The sequence below is a fragment of the Ovis aries genome, chromosome 5, assembly GCF_016772045.2.
Source record: "Ovis aries strain OAR_USU_Benz2616 breed Rambouillet chromosome 5, ARS-UI_Ramb_v3.0, whole genome shotgun sequence".
Classification (NCBI taxonomy): domain Eukaryota; kingdom Metazoa; phylum Chordata; class Mammalia; order Artiodactyla; family Bovidae; genus Ovis; species Ovis aries.
The window spans coordinates 28,497,863-28,517,096 of NC_056058.1; the positions used below are offsets into that span (position 1 = coordinate 28,497,863).

The 19,234-nt window shown below is 41.5% G+C and overlaps 1 protein-coding gene across 3 annotated transcripts in view; it reads right to left on the bottom strand.

Annotated features, from left to right (window-relative positions):
* Nucleotides 1–2,335: 2,335 nt before the first annotated feature.
* SNX24 (sorting nexin 24) overlaps nt 2,336–19,234 on the bottom strand; it is a 172,575-nt gene continuing 155,676 nt past the window's right edge. For all 3 annotated transcript variants that reach the window (XM_015095949.4, XM_060415675.1, XM_060415677.1), the window contains 4 exons: nt 10,464–10,558; nt 8,713–8,745; nt 8,128–8,192; nt 2,336–3,871 (listed from right to left, as the gene is read on the bottom strand). In XM_015095949.4, coding sequence (XP_014951435.1) covers nt 3,804–3,871; nt 8,128–8,192; nt 8,713–8,745; nt 10,464–10,558 — 261 coding nt within the window. In that variant the 3' untranslated portion in view covers nt 2,336–3,803. The remainder of the gene's footprint in view (nt 3,872–8,127; nt 8,193–8,712; nt 8,746–10,463; nt 10,559–19,234) is intronic.

Below are 19,234 nucleotides of genomic sequence, written 5' to 3' on the forward strand. Positions count from 1 at the left end.
AACTGTTGGTAAAATACACGACATAAAATTTACCGTTTTAATCTTTTTTTTTTTTTTACAGTGGCATTAAGTGCATTCACACCACAGTGCAACGACCATTATCACCATTCATCTTCAGAACTTCACCTTCCCCAACTGAAACCCACTAACTCCCCATCTCTCCCCACCCCCAGCCCCTGGCAACCACCACTCTATTTTCTGTTTCTAGGAGTTTGACTATTCTAGGTACCTCAAATAAGTGGCATCATACAGCAGTTGTCCTTTCGTGGCTGGCTGACTTCACTTAGCATAATGTCTTCAAGATTTATCCATGTTGTAGCAGGTGTCAGAATTTCCTTCCTTTTTAAGGCGGAATAATCCACTGTATGTATAGACCACATTTTATCCATCAGTGGACACTTGGGTCGCTTCCACCTTTTGGTTATTGTGAAACTCATTTGTAACTTGGTTGTAGAAATAACTGTTCAAGTCCCTGCTTTCACTTTTTTCTTTGGTATATATCCAGAAGCGGAATTGCTAGATCATATTGTAATTTTAATTTTTTAAAGAACTGCCATACTATTTTCCACAGTTTGCACCGTTTGACATTCCTACTAGCAACGTATAAGGGTTTCCAGGTCTCTGCATCCTTGCTGACACGTTATTTTCTGCTTGTTTTGGCTAGTATCCACTCTGAGTCAGAATCCTTACCTGAGCACTGTAGACAGCCATTCTCAGTTGACCAAGCTGACAATTTAGAAACAATTGTTGTTCCTAAACTGTGATCATAAGACTTATACACTTCTCAGAGTGAAGTGACTGAAGAATTTACCATGTGGTGATGGCCACAGTGCTGTTGGGATTGTATACACAGCCTGCTGTTTGAAATGGGGGAGAGGAGGAGGAGAAGGAAGGACGCCAAGAGAAAGAATATCAGGGCCGCCATATGCAAACTGGCCAGATGGCAGAGGTTAGGTCTGAGGAAGGCTGTGCGTGAAACAGCAGTGGGCGGGGGGAACCAGTCTGAGACCAGCCCCAAGCAAAGCACCAAATCCAAGAACTAGGGGATGAGGGAGTGTGAGGGCTGTCTCTATATCCTGGCCTAAGTGGTAAGAGAGCTTCTTTTCCTTTTCTTTATTCTCTTTTCTTCCCGGTACTCTACTTCTTTACTGGCTATGAATCCATGATATGAAAAATCCATGTTACAAAAATGGAGAAACAGGAGAATATTATGTACACTAAATATACAGTATTTGCTTGCATGTGGATGAGAATTTCTGAAAGTACACACATAAACCAAGTACAGTGGTGTCTCTAGGAAGGAAACTGGGAGTTGAGGAGATAGGATGGGAGAAGATTTTTCTTTTTATCTATCTTTCTATGTGTTTTTATTAAAGTTTTGACTGTGGAAATACATTCCATCCTCTTTCCAACGTGCATTTCTGAGCTGCTGAGACCAGGAAGTTCTAACTCCTTCCCAGACTCCCTTGAAGTTAGGGATCAAGAAGGTTCTGGCAACGGCATGTGCTTTCATGCGCAACAGACAAGACGGAACTGGGTGACTGTCATCCTCCTGCTGCTCTGTGCTGTGGCTGCTGACAAGCAAGGCCATGGGTGTTGAGAGGCAACCGCGGTGTAGGTGGTGACAGCTGGACACTTATTCTTGTGCCCAGTCACCAGCTTCCTGGGTGCTGCCATGAGGCAGTTATGGTGGTAACAGATACCTCCTGAACCTATGTGCTGATCCCTGGATCACAACTACATGTGCTGTTTTTGACCTCAAGACCTTCCATAGCAGCCTCTCTGCTCCCCGAATTCCTTAAGACAGAGGTTGTAGCTTCCCTGGACGGAGGGTACTGGAAATTGCTGGGGCATTCTGCAAATTGTGCCTAGAGGCCCACAGGAGGTCATTCCCTGTATCCTTCTAAAAGATTCTGTAAGCACTGTTTCTTATGATTCCATTCTGCTTAAAACACCTATTGTAGTTGTGGTTTCTATTTCCTGTAATGGAACTGAAAAGAAATATGAAATGACACAGTAAACATTTAAATTAAATTAAAAATGAAAGCCATCACTAAAAAAAGATTTTAATTCTCACAAAAGATTCCTTCAGTAGTGTGTCACCAATGATGGTTGATCTTTTTTTTTTTTTTTAAATTCTTACTATCTTGGCAAATAAATTATTTAATGCATATCTACTGGCTTAATAGGTGAGGTAATTTAACTTCTACCTTGTTGGATTAGAAATAAATGTTTATGTGAATATGAGAGAAGTGTGTGTGTGCATGCGTGAAAAAAGAAAAGACACAGCTTGTGTCTCCATTATAAGATCCTAGCAGTAGAAGACAGATTCAAATACTTTGGGTTCTTCCTTTTTATTTAACTCAAAATAGCTAATAACAAAAACATTTAAAAAGCATCTCCAACACTTGACTCTTCGGTCAGTTTTGGTTGAGGACACTTAATTATTCAGTTCTTACTTTCTTTCCCATGTTGTCACACACTGAGCATAAATACAGCATCAAGAATTTGCAGCAAGCTTTAACCCTGTATGTTTAGAGCTTAGTCAAACACCATGATTTACTTACTCGTTTTGAATTTAAATATTTTTCTCCTACACAGAAGCTTATTAAGCTAATAATCATAAATAGGCTAGCTCTTAATTAGTTTTCAAGGAAATGCCAAATATAGCACATACAGTCTGCATATATGATTTTATCCTTTATTAGACAAAATCTGAATGTAAGATGAACAGTGGAGGTGCATCATAAAACCATTTAATTTATATTAATACAAAATATGAGGTCAGTGAAACGGAAATGATGAGCAATATGGAAAATAACCATCAATCTGGCAACTATACCACCTATTCAATGGAGGGAGGCCCTTGAGTAAACCAAGACGAGTATTGTCAATCTGGAGTCCCCTCAGTCACTGTCAGTTCACATTCATCTTTTATAGGGCAAGCATCTTGCAAGGGCAAGTATAATTCTAGTGTTTAAAGGCATGTGTTTCTTCTACAGAATAGTGCCTGAACAAACACTAACAACTTTAACTGGTCTTCAACAGTTATCTCTTCCAACACTGGAGGAAAAACTGGCTGTGGTGAATGGAGATTTCCAATATGGCACCATTCTAAAGGGCTTTCAAGGATAACCTTGAGACCCCCATTCTATCTTATGTGCTGACATTAGAAGAAAATCCCTGCATATGATGCAACTCCACTGTAATGCAAATTAAAATGCCATGATTTTTAAAATGCCCTAGTATGGTCAGTATAATTTCATGTCCAGTTTAGGTCCTTCCTCACATTTAGCACTATGTTTCTGTAATGCTGTCCTGGTGCCAGCATTTCAGAATGTTATCTCTCAATGGCTGAGAAAAAAACCTCACGATGAAAAGATTAGTGTGTCATAGAATCTGAACCAAAAAAGCTACCAAAGCTGATCAGTCTCACAATGATTCAGGGTAAGATTTTCAATTAGCAAACGGTGTGAACGAAGTGGAGAGGAACTGTTTTGCTACACTTCGAGGACCCAAAGAGCTTCTTTAGTCTTCTTTTCCCGGGGTTTCTAAATTGGCAGCTACATTCTACTTCTTACACACTTGGCCTTAACCTCAGCACTGCCCCAGTTCGGTTTCTATTTTTAAAAGCACCATTCTAATGGAAATGTCCCTGCTCTGAATTAAGCTGGGACTGTGAATTTTACCACTAGTGAGAGAGAGCCATTATGTCATAGAGTTTAGGTTAATTTGGTAGGTTATCGATCTCCTCGACTACGACTTCGAAACGTGCTTCAGCTTCTTCTAGCCATGGAGGATTTCTACCTGGGCTGTAGATGAGGGTAAAATATCCCATGGAGAACTCCTTCAATAACCACATTTGGAAAATCTGAAAAACAAAAGGAAAACTGCTTTTCTTATGCACATCAATGAAACATACGTGCATTTTGCTGAACACAACAAGGTAAGGCCTAGGCATAGCTTAGGGGTGTGTATCATCCTACAGTTCGCCCTTGTTTCAGATGTGACATCAGACATGCTGCTTTGGCCTCGAGTCACTTGAGGGTACCCCTGTGAGTTGCAGGAATGTGTGGCCAGATTTGTAGCTTATTGATTTAAGGGATGTTCTAATGGTTAATGCTGCCAGGCCCCAGCTCTTTATCTGAATGTTTTCTCACAAGGAAGATAGATTACACTGGCAATTCAATTTCTAACAAAATCTCAATATACTTGAAGGAATTCTAAGATTTCTACTGGGAATACTTTGCGGCAGTTTTTCCATTGTGGTTTACAGCAGCGTTTAGCCCAAGGTGTCTTGAATCTGCTTGTTCTATTACGCTAGTTTCTAGAGAGCAGGAGGACGGGAGCCTGTCTTCCTAAAGTAAAAGGGCCAATCTCTGACAAAAGGCCCCCTTTGTCAAACTTGAAAAATCAGCTTCATTTTTATAGGAGACACAAAGGAAATTCAGAGGTGTAGTTTCTGTTGTATCACATTTTAGTTATCAGAGTAGGTAAGACGTGAATGGATAAATTGAACAGGGAACCAGTCTATCACATCTACACATAATTATACCCAGGATTTACATAAATGTAGTTATTATATGAGGAAAGCAAGAGATTCCTAAGTATGTTCACTTATTAATTCAACCTGTACCGAGGACCCACTACATAAAACCACTTACAAGGGCATTGGACCTCATCAGGGGAACAGAGAGGCTCTTAGAGGAGAGAGCTTGGGAGAGGGAGCAGACTGGCTGTGAAGTCTGAGGCAGGTGGGTGCCCTGTGGAGGGTTCAGAGACATGCATGAAGGCTAAGGTAGCAATAGGAGCGGCCTCAGTGAGGGCAGGGGGAACATTCAAGCCTGCTAAGAAGGGACAGGAAATCTGGCTTTATCTGAAAAACAAGGAGAAGCTATGGAGGGCCGTTAACAAAGTGAGACAGAAATTAATCGTTTTGAAAAGTTGTCTGTGGTTGACATTCAGACAGCAGTCAGGAGCAAGGTGGCGATGGATTTGATGGGACTAGTGAAGGATTTCACAATAGTACCTACTGAATAGGTCATTGTGAAAATCGGGGAATGCAACAAAGTGCTTGGACCTGAAATTGGCACAGGGCTTAGTTCAGTTCAGTTCAGTCGCTCAGTCGTGTCTGACTCTTTGCGACCCCATGAACCGCAGCACGCCAGGCCTCCCTGTCCATCACCAACTTGCAGAGTCTACCCAAACCCATGTCCATTGTGTCAGTGATGCCATCCAACCATCTGATCCTCTGTCCCAGCTATTATGACATACCAGACACTGCCTAATTACTGGGGATATAAGTAACAGTGCTTGCCTAAGCCACGGAACTTACATGTTAGTCAGGGAGATAAGTGAATAAACAGACAAAATGTGTTTAAAAATATCTCTAATACACAAGCAATTAATTACTCCATGACTGCTTGAGTTACTCAGAAAACTGCCCTTGCCTTTGTTTCTCACCGAGAGGTGATGAGAAGGAATGTGATTTAGGGTAGGTTTTGTTGTTATTTTTGTCGGATTTCATTTATTTTTAGAAACATTTATTGTAAGCTTATAAAATAAAATAGTAAACAGGGTGGAGGGGCTCTTGGAGGTTACTCAAAAGGAGAATCAGCAAAGGCTCCCTGAAGTTGGACCTGAAAGAGGAGAAGGCCAAGATTGTGTGAGAATGAGAAGAGGGTTCGAGAAAGAAGAAATGGCAAGCACCCTGAAGGGAGAGTTCACTACATCCAGGACCCAGGAAGAACTGCTGTGTGGCTGGATCAGTGTGTGAGGGCGTCCCAGCAGAAACATGAGCCAGGGACAGCCCGTGGAGGGCCGTGTCAACCATGGCGCAAGTCTGGGGCTCACAGAGAGGGTTCAGATGGAAAAATAATACTGTGACTCAGCTGTACACTCAAGGTCATCAAGGCCACAGCAAGGAGGAGACTGTTCCAAAGACAGTAAAAGTAGAAGAACAGAGAGTTTGGGAGAGCCTTCAGGAGAGCTGCCAGCACCAGGAAGAAGAGCAGAAAGGTGGGAAAGCCAAGGGGAGCTGGTGTCTGAAGACAGGGAATGTGGTCACCAGTGGCTAAAGTCGAGGGGTCAAGGAAGAGGAGGGCTAAGAAAGCCCACAGAGAGTAGTCACACAGCTGGCCCTGGGGACCTGGACAAGAGTTATTAGGAATTCCCCAGAAAAACCTAAACAAAGGCCCAAAATCACATGCTAAGGGAATAATGCTTTATTTTTAGCATTTTAGAAGAGGACAGTGCTTAACTGCCAACATTTTAAAGACAGACACTCCTCTGACTTTATGGGTCTCAGTGTCTGTGTGAAAGTATTTCCAGATTCTGTATCCTCTGGAAAAGTAACCTCAACATTTTGTTAAGAAGCCATACAATGTGAATATGGAACACAAGTAAAATTTATCTTTAAATGCTAAAGAACTGCAAGAATGCATCACTGGTATAATACCTCTAAGACAGTAGGAATCTGATTTATGACACGAGGTCTAGCCAAAGTTCCATGAAAGGAGATTTAGTGACTGGCTCTCTCACACCTGGTTCCATTCCTTACATCAAATTCATGATTTTCACTTACTCTCAAGCAGACATTCCCTTTAGGTGTAAGTGATTCCACTACATCAACATTCTACCAATGAGCCATACTTTTTCACTCTTTCCAGCTTCGGACTTTTGCCCCTGATACTCCTTCCCAGAAAGTTCCTCATGGTCAAGCCAAGCGCATAGCACATGCTACTTAACAACCTGGATGAATCGAGTTCAAAGACCACAAAATACCTTCTCTCTTCTAGACAGCAAACTGGCTACTCTAGTCCATGGTGATCACTCTACTTTCTACACTTTTCTAGGAATTTCAGTCAAAGGCACAAAATATCTGAGCAGAAACAATACCTGGGGAGAGAGCTTGTGGAACCATTATTAAAAGCTAGAAAGACCACTTTATAAATCACTGCCCATGTACTCTAGACTAGGCTACATAGTGAATATTTGTTAAATGTAACATCTTGTTAACATAATATCAGCCTAACACACCAGGCATATTTGGTGCACATTAGAAGTAAATGCTAAAGAAAGGTAATTATTCCTCACTGAAAGAATTTTATAGGGAAAATACTGTTACAAGACCATATGGGTATACTGTCGCATGACAAAAGGCAGATTTCTTCTAGAATGGTCCTCCACAGAGCGGGGGTGTGTCTGAGCCAGGCTTCTTTAAATGGACAGCAAGTGGCTGACTCAAGCACAAGAGAACAGTCCCTTCTCTCTTGCTGGGGATAAGGTTTTATTGCCAGAATGTAGGAAAGGTGTCCACAGATAATCTATCTATTGCTATTTAGCTGCCATGCTAGTTAGTTACTCACAGAAACAAAGGCTGCAAATCCACTACATGCAGAGAGCACAGACGGAGAGATTAGGCAAAAAGAGATCCACCCTCCAGACCTGTGAAACCAGGCAAGTCAGGGACCTCCCTGAGATCCACTTTTCTCAAGATCCCATGATGATAACTGCCCTGCCAGTTTCCTAAGGTGGTTAAGGAAATTGAATGAGACAATGTCTGAGAATACACTCACAAAGAGTTGAATATCAGAACACTTTGAGAGGGACTCTGAATAATTTAAATTTCTTGACACAAAGAAAGGACTTGGACATTACGCTTAAATTGATCCCTTATACTTAAACATACGATCTTTAAAAAGATATATTTGACTGTCAAAGATGCTGTAATCTAAATGGAAATGGAGATGCATGCAATGTATATACACAGCTTTGGGAAAAAAGCATTAAAAAAAAAAAAGGACCAGGGCCTTGGATTCAAACCCTAGCATCTGGATAAAAACTGGCATAGTCCAAAATAACACCATCCCCCAAATTAATACCTTTACCCCCTTATCACTCTAATTCAAAACAGCCTGGAGAGAGAGAAAGAAAAATTACATTTCCTCCTGAAAGGCCTGCCCCAATTAAAATTCTGAATGTCTCTTACACCAAGAGCACTGGTTTATTGGCAGATTATTAAGCCCTGGACCAATGTCACTCTGTTAGACCTGTATTAAAAACGTGGTTTATGTGGTGCAGGGTCAGATCAGTAAAGAGCTGTTAGCAGATGACAGGTTTGATTACCGCTGGCTGCAGGCAAGACGTATGGATCCCTGAGGAACAGCAGCACCGGCTGGTGGGACAGTTTGCTGGAAAGGTCAAGAACAGGCATGTCAGCATCAGGGGACGACGGTAAACAGAAAACACTACAAACTAGCTTTGAGGGGATCAAACTGCTGTGCGGGGACATCTCAAGGTTTATGTATCTAACGGTGTGGGTGAATAATAGCAAGCAGAGCTGGAGGAACAAATCACCAGCAGTGCGCTCATCTTCCATTCATGTCTTTGTGGCATCGGAAGCAGATATACAATAAATCACTGATGCAAAGTGTTTTAATTTTTGAAATCTTGTAGTACGACTATTGATGAAATAGTATTCTTATTTCATGTATGAAACAATGCAGGGTTTTATTTCTCCACCCTTAAATAGAACTGGCTACTTCTGTCACTCCCCATCAAAGATCTGTCATTTTTAAATGAAATTTCCACCAAAGATTTTAAAGAAAATCTTGACTTGAAACAATTAGATGATGGTAATGAAACATTTAACAAAACCACAGTCCTATTCTCGGTTTGTATAACTCCTGATTGACTGGTATTTGTTCTTACCTTGACTCTTCAGATTCTGTCTCGTCAAAAGACCTAAATTTTTTTGAAAAGAAAAGAAAAAGACAATAAAAGCTGGGTCAGTGCTTAGGCTAACAAGGGAAGATATAGCTAGTATTCTTAGAGCTCTAAATTGGCAGACATGTTAAGAAAGAGACTGGTATTTTCACAGAGTCACAGAATGGCTGATGCCTCCTCCTAAGGAATCCTAAGATGGTAATATTCTTATATTTCAGTTTTCCTGAAGAAGATCACTCAAAAATCCTACAGTTTTGCTTTTGGACTTATATAATGGAGAAAAGACTTCACTCACTTCATTCCTGCTATTTCTTAAAAATACATAACCACATATGAAGCCCAACTTCCCAGCAAATGCACCAAGTCGAAACAGGAGTACACCAGCCATGTAGGTGATTTGGTGAGTGGGGTATATGGTTCTTGTTCTGCGGTCACTGAAAAGTGGCTCTGAGTGAATGCTGCCAGTGAGGGAGCTGCGACAGGTCTCAGTGGCCTCTCAACCAGCAGACGGCTGGGGCTTAACCTGCCTTTGGGTGTGGTTAGCTTAAACGTCCTGTAGCTAGTGTGGGTCCTTCAGGCAGGTCTGGAGACAGCAAGAAAATGGATACAACAGTTTCCCCAGCTTGGATCTGCAGAGAGTCTGTGGTGATGGAGTTCTGAATGAATAGATCTAATATGTCAGGGGTGTTGCTGATGGCCTTTGGAGGTCAGATTATCACAGGTACCCAGAGCTGAGTGAGAGGCTTGGTTCAGAGTTAACTCTTCGGAAGAACTCTCCTTGATTGCTGATGATATCAAATGTCTGGTTTCTTGGTAGAGAGAGATTAGGATACACAGCTCTGCATTCAGAAGTTCTTGAGGGAGGCAGTGAGGAGGCAGGGAAAGAGTTTATGCCAGAGGCCTGGGCTCTGCCGGCTACAAGGCAGGAGATTTGGGAAAAGGCACTTTATTCCTGTGGCTCAGTTTGCTCAACTATAAAATGAAGGGAGTTGGGTAAAATCATTTTTAAGATCATTTACAGCTTTAAACTTACATGAATAAATGTGTTGAGGGGATATAGACTTTGCCCAAGTATCCACAAATAAACACGTGCTGTGCTTAGTTGCTCAGTTGTGTCTGACTCGTTGTGACCCCATGAAGCATAGTCCGCCAGGCTCCTGTCCATGGGGAGTCTCCAGGCAAGAGTACTGGAGTGGGTTGCCATGCCCTCCTTCAGGGGATCTTCCCAACCCAAGGATCGAACCCAGGTCTCCCGCATTTCAGGCGGATTCTTTATCATCTGAGCCACCAGGGAAATCCAAAAATACAGGAGTGGGTAGCCTATCCCTTCTCCAGGGGATCTTCCCGACCCAAGAATTGAGCTACGGTCTCCTGTATTGCAGGCAGATTCTTTACCAGCTGAGCCACCAGGGAAGCCCACAAATAAACATATCAGTTCTTGAACAGGGTATTGAGAGCCATAATTCCCATCATGTAGCATCATTCCATGTAACAATAATTTAAAAAGTCAGTTCTTCAAGTCTAAACCCCAGTTAGCTGGCCCCTTGGCCACAATATGGAGACGAGGACTCAAGAGCAATTCGTTTGACTACAAGTAGGGGGCGAGCAAGGGCCGTCCCAAGCCAGAAGAACAGGTGTGCCCAGGCTGGCCCTTCCGGCATCATTAGGGTTATTTGGTAGGCCAATAAGTGTTTGCAAAGTAACTTAATGTCCAACAGGTAAACAACAGCTCTTACCCACAACTCTCTGTCTTTGGTAGAGAGGGCAAGTGTCGCACATTTAGGAAATCGAGAAACAGCTTGGGAAGTTCTTCATTTTCCAGAATGACAGCCTGTGAAAGTAGAAAACAATTAAGAAAGTCAAGTTTGCTAGACAATCAATCAAATAAACTATTCTGAAAAGTCATAACCATCCATCAAAGTTCTTACCAGCATTATTACTCAAAAGTGAAATGAGAGTGGTCCCTATTTCACCCACCAAGAATTCAGGCCAATACACATGCTATTCAATGTCAGCAAATGCTCCATTTTATCTATTCCTTCACTCAACCAGCATTTACAGAACATTTTCTATACTTTAGATGCTGACTAGGGGGCAAGACAGCTGGGTACCAGGTAGACACAGTTCCCTGCCTTCAAGGAGGTTCTAATCCAGAGTACTTCAAAACCTGGGAACACCAACAATACTGTTAAGACAGTTTCATCAAGTTTTCTTTATTTAGTGAGGAAACGGTTTGACTGTGTGTGTGTGTGTGCGTATGTGTGTATCCTGACCACAACTGTTCAGGAAATGCTACACCTGTTTTTTTAAACTAGAAGATTTAGTCAAGATCTTTTAGCTATTACCTATTTCAGCAACAGGATCAACTGACATTTATTGCCATTTGGACAGCTCCACTTAAAGGGTCAGTTACAATTTTACCACTAAGTGTAAATCAGTGTATATACTGAAAAAAAAAAAAAAATCTATAGAGTTCTTCCATTTAGGGAGCTCTGCTAAATAGCTGCCATAATGGCATAACTATGTCAGTTCTCAGATACCCAAATTATGCAATTTCCAGGAGGGATCGAATAAAGACCTATAAGAGTGCATTTTCATATATATTTATTTTTGAAAGGGTCTGCCAGAGAAATGATTGCACCTCCCTCTCCCACTTTTAACAAAGACCATGGGAAAAGCATTAAACATTGTGCAATAATTTCTAAATTAATATAACTATTTTAAGGGTCATTTTTTGTAACTTACCATGGCTTTTTTTTTTTTCATCCTAATCATAAACTATTTAAAACACAATGAGAACTGATGGTGAACTGTCACTCACACAGCTGATCAGGAATAGCTATGTAAGGTGATGCAAAAGGTATATAAAAAATGACAAAAGATCAAACTGCATGTATCTTGTGTACACATAATTCTACATAATGTATTGTTTCTAGTTATGATTTCTATCTGGAGCGGCCCCATTTCTCACCATGGTTTGGAATTCTGTTACCCAGTTCAGGACACATACATGGAATTAGCTTGCACAGAGGTCACCAGTGCTAGCAGACGGATCTCTGCTTGACACTAGTGCTCAACTCTCCTGCTGCTCAGTTCCTGGAGAGTCATCAGCTGAAGAACCAACCTCGTCTGGGGCTCTTACTATTCCTTACACAGCCCACTGTACTCGCTGAAGCTTAAGCAATGAAAAAGAGAGGGGGAAAAAAAGGCATTGGGGGTAATATTTTATTCATTAAACAAATATTTACTGATCACCTATTATGTTAGGCACTGGAATATGACAATGAATATTACGTGTCCAGTGGAGTGTGGATTGGTATAGAAAACTGGTGATACACAAGTAAACACAAACACACATAACTTAATCTTGCCTTAGAATAAAGTGACACAGGGTCTGCATCTTCTGAATACTTTCGCATCCATCCATCTCCCCACCCGCTCATCCATTCATTCATCTTTCTCAAATGTTCACTCTTTTCTTGATTATAAACTAGAAAAATGAAAAATTGACAAAATGGATAGGAAAAAACAGGTCTTTTATTCAGAGGCATACTTCTATTACTATTTCCATTAGTTTCCTTCAATTCTTTTGACCTTCATCTAAATTTCTATCTAACTGAGGACATTTTGGGGGGGGGGGTACTCAGAATGTCATTATTTCAGTGCCCAGAAAGGAAAGATTTTAGGAATCATGATACATGTGCGGGTCTAAGGAATTTCTGCCATAATACAAGATGCAATGATTATCTACTTGTTTGTAGATATTTAAGAAGATGATATACTTATTTGAATACTAAAGCTTCATGTTGTAACAAACACAGAGCTGTTCACCCTGGCAGTAGTTTTAATTATGTGAACAAGTGGTAGCTTTCAGATTTAAAAAAAACCACACACACAACAGGGGAGTGGGTAAACCGTTATCTCCACCCCCACCTTTTAAAATAAATTAAATCAATAACAAGTGTGGGACACTTTTAATGACCTGAACTACTTAATTTCCAGGATCTTTAGACATGTCATCCATCACTGTAGTATGCAGGAAGACATCTCCTGAGTGTTCAGGGGGTTACTTTCATTTTATTAATGCAAGATTTAGGGAATTTTAACAAGGTGAATTGTTTATTTGCCTTGACAGATTGGCTTACAATGCACTGGGTACATCTACAGCATGATCATTAATGACAAAAGACAGGCAAAAAGCTGTTTACACTGCAACACCAAGACAGGAATTAATCCTGCTCACCCTCCCTGAACAGAGTACTCCAAATAGATGGTCACATTGTTTTAGGTCAGATATACTGGGGGAAAAAGAAGAGAGAAGACTTTAGATATTTGTGAGCATTTTATTTAAACGTTCACTGTGCTGTGCTTAGTCGCTCAGTTGAGTCTGACTCTTTGCAATCCCATGGACTGTAGCCCACCAGGCTTCTCTGTCCATTGGATTCTCCAGGCAAGAATACTGGAGTGGGTTGCCATGCCCTCCTACAGGGGATCTTCCCGACCCAGGGATCAAACCCAGGTCTCCCATATTGCAGGCAAATTCTTTACCATCTGAGTCACCAGGGAAGCTGAATAGCCTCAAATAATATTTTCCATAAAACAATGACCAATGTGGATTTCAGGATTTACAATTGTAAGAAAGCAGCACTGGGCAGTTAGTTAAGCATTCAGTTATGTGGAAGGAGTATTCTCTAAGCTCTGCTAAGAAGTCTTATAAAATAATAGTTAAGTCCAGAGATAGAATAGAGTAGAACTAATTTAATAAAATACGTATAAATGAAATGACTGTCATCAGTTAGTACAGAGATGTAGAAGAGCAGCTGAGCTCAACCAAATCTTTTGGCTCAGAAACACATGACCTCATTCCATGAGAGACCCATCAGTGAAGAAGGGCCTCATGACCTATTTCATTTAAATCTTCCTCAGTTTCTCAAAAAGCTGCTGCTCAAGAAGAATCACTCCTTCTTGATGTTGCATTCTGGGCCATTCCACATGCTTGGGACCCCAGTCTGGTCTAGATCACCAGAACAGTTCACTAGGTAAGCTCTTACTAAAAATATATATTATATGAGAAAAACCACTCCATCCTGATGCTGGAACCTAGGCCATTCCACATGCTTGGGACCCCAGGCTGGTCTAAATCATCAGAACAGTTCACCAGATTAGCTCTTAATTAATATATATATATCTCACGGATGGAGGAGCTTGGTGGGCTACAACCCCATTCTTTGCATGGGGTTGCAAAGAATCAGACACAACTGAACGACTTCACTTTCACTTTCTATTATATATATATATATATATATATATATATATATATAACATTTTAAATATCAAATCACATTTCCCTGTTGTTTTAGCTTGCTTATCTTTATTTTTGATTGATCTTCAATGGCTAGTCATTTTCATTCTTTATAGAGGTAAGTTGTGTAGCTGGAATATGTAGATTTAGACAAAGACCTGGGTTTGAGCATCTCCTCTGCCTACCCTAAAGGTCATTGTAAGGATTAGGTGATGTCTCCAAGAGTCTCTGGCCTAATTAGCATTTGATAAAAGTTAATTATGTTTTCTTTGAATTTTTTTTTGCTGTATCAATTCTCAACAATCTATTTGATTGGTTTTGGAGGTTTGGATTATTGTCTATTTACCAAAACTTCTTAGTCCTCTGTGATTCGTGGATCCCCTTGAAAATGATAAAGCTGAGAATCTTGCTTGCTGAAACATACACACACATATATAATTGTGCTGCCAGTGGTAGGGGGTCCAACAGCCCTCTGACAGCCGCGCCAAGGATGCCTCCTCTCAGCTCGGGTGTGGAGCAGCGCTGCTGGGCGCTCTTCATTTGGCCTGGAGCCTGAAGCACTGCTGAGCCTGCGCTGAAGGCCAGCCCCCCGAAGGACACGCTAGCCTTCTTGTTTCAGTTTTCCACCTCTTTGTCAATTAGAACCCCGCTGGAGTGTGTGCCGCCTTGCTATTAGAATTCATGAGTGCTTTCGGCTCTAGGCTGTGGGTCTGGCTGTGAGGCAACCCGGTAAAGGACTTTTTTCTGAAAGACCAAAATCTATCGCTGTGCTGGATTTAGAAAGCAGTTCATATTTATGGCATCCACATCTTCTGTATGTCACTCTAGAATTCAACAAGCCATGGTGCTAAAGGTTTCCTAATTGGCCAAAAAGGAGGGAAAGTAAGATTTAAACTCTATTTCTGCAGAGTATATGATAGTATGCCACACCTGTTATGAGAGGGGGAATTTGAATTGCTGGGCAGTACTGGGTCCCGGGCTGAGTGCTTTCTAACTGATTAATAACTCTGATGGTAGAATCCTGACATCAAATGCAAATTGAGATGGTGAATTAGGTTAACTAACCATTGTGTTAGTTAATCTAACAAAGGCAGAATCGGAGAAGGCAATGGTAACCCACTCCAGTACTCTTGCCTGGAAAATCCCATGGATGGAGGAGCCTGGTAGGCAGCAGTCCATGGGGTCTTGAAGAGTCGGACACGACTGAGCAACTTCCCTTTCACTTTTCACTTTCATGCACTGGAGAAGGAAATGGCAACCCACTCCAGTGTTCTTGCCTGGAGAATCCCAGGGACAGGGGAGCCTGGTGGGCAGCCGTCTATGGAGTCGCACAGAGTCGGACACGACTGAAGCGACTTAGCAGCAGCAGCAGCAGCAGTAACCATTTTGTTAAGGAGGGTGGCATGGTTTGGTAGCTAATTTATGTCGTAAAACATCAGAATTCAAAATGAAAGTAACACATTGGAGAAAAAGAAATAATCCCATTAAATTGTACAGGTTAAAGTACCATGTCAACTACTGTAAAAGGCAGAATGAAGTACCCAGATGCATGCTGGATAGTAGGTCATAAGCCCTGCTGGTTGCAAGTGGTGGGTCAGCAAGAAGGTGCTATTTCCACAAAGATCTAAAATGAGCTGAGCAGCCCTCTCACTTCACTGAATGCAATACTATTTAACCCCCAAGGAAAGAGAAATAAAAAGAAACTCAGACAAGCTAGAGGCAAACAGTGAAAATGACGAAAAGATTCAGAATGGTTTCCATATGAAGAGGTTACCCACCAAGCATGGAAGGGGGTGGTGGAGGACCAAGGAGATAATGTGGCCTTCAGGTTAACTAACCATTCTGTAAAGGAGGGTGGCAGTTTCCAAAGCTGCTGGAACAAGAAGAAACTACTGTCTAAACCAGCAGAGAAGGATCTATCTCTAGCTGAAACCTGGGCCATAAAACCAGGAGAGGCGGTGCATGTATGGGAAAAGTAGGCTCCTAAGAGCTTCTAAATAACTGGGTTCTGAATGTCTGTTGCCTGCTTTTTCATACACATGCAGACTGGAGATGCTACCAAATTAACTGAAAAACCACAGGAAAGAAAGTTTCATCCAATTTGCCACTAAGGAAGTACACAGATTAAAAACCAGGTTGTTATTAAGATGCACAAAGGAAATGGGGCTAAATCAAAGAATTTTAACAAGTGTGTGATAGATCATGTAACAGACTTTGCTAAGACGATATTCAACTCTGATAAACATGAACACAGGCGATTGGGTGTACCTTGTAAAAAGCAAAAAATAATCATTCTTTACAACGATGTTACTCAGTCACAGAAGAATAAATGACCTTCCTTATTATAGACCAAAATATCACTGTAAAAGAAGAATGGGGGAAAAAAGTCTTCTATGAAAGTATTTACCCAAAAATTGCCTAAAGGGGGCAGAAAAACAATAGCATTGGTACCGGCATCCTCCACCAGCTAAGTGTTTACTCCAGGAGAAATGTCTCTTTTATTGAAAAGGTGCAATTATCATCATGTAACACAAATCACAAAATCCCGATTTTTCTACCTTATCAGCTTTATAAAATCGTGTTCCCAAAGGATAGCATTGATTAGTTGCACATGTTCTTTCTGTGACACCCCAAACACTTAATTGTCAGTTATCCTTTCTTCTTCAGTACGTAAAATGCAGTCACAAAATTACAGAGGGACCCGTGCTGCCTTAACCTTCACTAGAGGCCATCATGCAGTGGAAAACACTGGTAAAATATCACAGGATAACGCTGTCCAACAAGGGAGACGTATAAACACTGTAATGATTTCCCATGAGTTTCCATTTTAGAAAATTGTCACTAAGGCGAGCATAAACGGTGACATATCTCCACCGAGGACACGGTGAAATCGAACGCTGGCATTCTAGTTAGGTCCAAACCTAGCCAGCGGCCAATTATAACAGGAACGGAGAATCTTGTTGAAAACTTGGACAAGACCACTGTGCTAACCTTCCAAGATCACTGCACAAAGCTGTATTGTTTTCACTGATTTGATCCTTTCATTCTCTTTTCGAAACATTAAAGGAAAAAAAAAAAAACCCCACCACATTTCTTCCCATTGTCTATCAAGGTTTGTTATGAACTGGAAGGAACCTCTTGGTCACCAAAGTCAGGGTACTGAATTAAGTCGGGAGGTTTCCAAGAGCTTTTAAAGCTCTTTTCCTACTCCATCTCGTTTGGTTTGAAATGTCCGATTGGGGTGACCAAGTTCGTGACAGTTTTTCCTCTCTTTACCAGGAAAGATACTGCGCACCATACTGACTTCAGAGGTGCAGCTGAGAACAGGGAGGGAGAAAAATCAATACCTTTTCACTGCAGTGAGTGGGCTTCAGTGTTCTGTCCTTTGGGAACCAAACCTACCAGCTCAAAGAGGCTCTGCGGTCCTCAGTCTTCCACGTACCTCCTCCCCAGCACTTGCTCACGATTTCACAAAATGAACCACAGGAAGGCTACTGAAGGAACATTATTTTTAAAAAGCCAGCCAGTAAACAGATCTAAGAAGGCTCATGATCACCTGAAAAATAAAAATCAGATGTGCTTTGGAGGAGCCCACTTCAGCACACATCCTTCTCTGTGTGCCACCCTTCCTAGGATGAGTCTGCTCTGGTTCTGGTGGAATTTGCACTATTCAGAGATTCAGACAGACATCTGCTGTCATTTCACAGAGCTCTATAGACTATCTTACAAGAAATCTGAGGACCTGCATGAAAAGCTGAAGGCTTCTGACAAGGGCCTGTTTAAAATGGTAAAGAATCTGTGTAAGGAAACAATGTGATTTGGCTTCAGGGATATTTGACAGAAGAAATCTAATTTCTGATAATACGGATAAAAAGAAAACCAGGGAACAATAGAAACTGGAAAAAACCCCACCTTTTGAGCTATTCTAATATCAAATTTTAAGTCTTATGTTTCTAGAATATCTATTCATAAAAAATATATATTTATTTACCAGGCATTAAGTACAACCCCTGGCACAATGGGTAACCAAACAAACATGATCTTGTCTTCCCAGGACTTACAGTCTAGTGGGGAAGATGGATAGTGTTCCAATAATCACAGGGATGGACATGAGATTACAAACTGAAATAAGTACCTTGAAGGGAAGGAATCTGTTTCTCTAAGCATTAGTAACAAATCACCCTATTTATGTATATGTATGCTCAGTCGTATTTGACTCTCTATGACCCCATGGATTATACAGTCCATCGAATTGTCCAGGCCAGAACACTGGAGTGCATAGCTTTTCCCTTCTGCATGGGATCTTCCTGACCCAGGGATCAAACCCTAGTCTCCTGCATTGCAGGCAGATTCTTTACCAGCTGAGCCACAATGGGAGCCTAAGAATACTGGAGTGGGTAGCCTATCCCTTCTTCAGGGGATCTTCTCAACCCAGGAATCGAATCAGGGTCTCCTGCATTGCAGGCAGACTCTTTACCAGCTGAGCCACCAGGGAAGCCCAAGAATACTGGAGTGGGTAGTCTATTCCTTTTCCAGGGAATCTTCCCAACCAGGAATCGAACTGTGGTCTCTTGCATTGCAGGAGGATTCTTTACCAGCTGAGCTACCAGGGAAGCCCCCATTAATCTGTGAAGTATTAACAAAGCTTCCCTGGGAAAGTGACCCTTGAGCTGAGGGTTGAATGAGCTGACAGAATAAAGGGAGTGGGATATTTCAGATGCAAAGCACAGCATACTGTTCAAAACACAGTGTGTTCAAAGGCTTGTGGAAGGTGGAAGCATGGCATTAGGAAAACGGAAAGGTCAGTGAGGTTGTGCCTGAGGAAAATAAAGCTGAGCAATAGCATAGGAGAGCCTGAACTACAGGGGTGGGTTGGGGCTTCTGCGTCATGTGAAAGATGATTTATGCTTTGACTACAACTGGAACAGCAGCGGCATTCCTCAGATCCAGTGATCATGCATTATGGCCTCTCTCTTGCCTAAAAAAATCCCATGGACAGAGGAGCCTGGCAGGCTATAGTCCACAGGGTCTCAGAGTCAGACATGACTGAGAACTAAGCATGAGCACAAATGGCCTCTTAATCCACGGAGTTAATTGTGATGACCAGATTTTTCATTTCATATTTGGTTCCTTTTCAATCCTGCCTGTTTTGCTCTTCATAGGTTCATGATCTTTTCTTATGCCTTCAACTATTTTAGACATTTT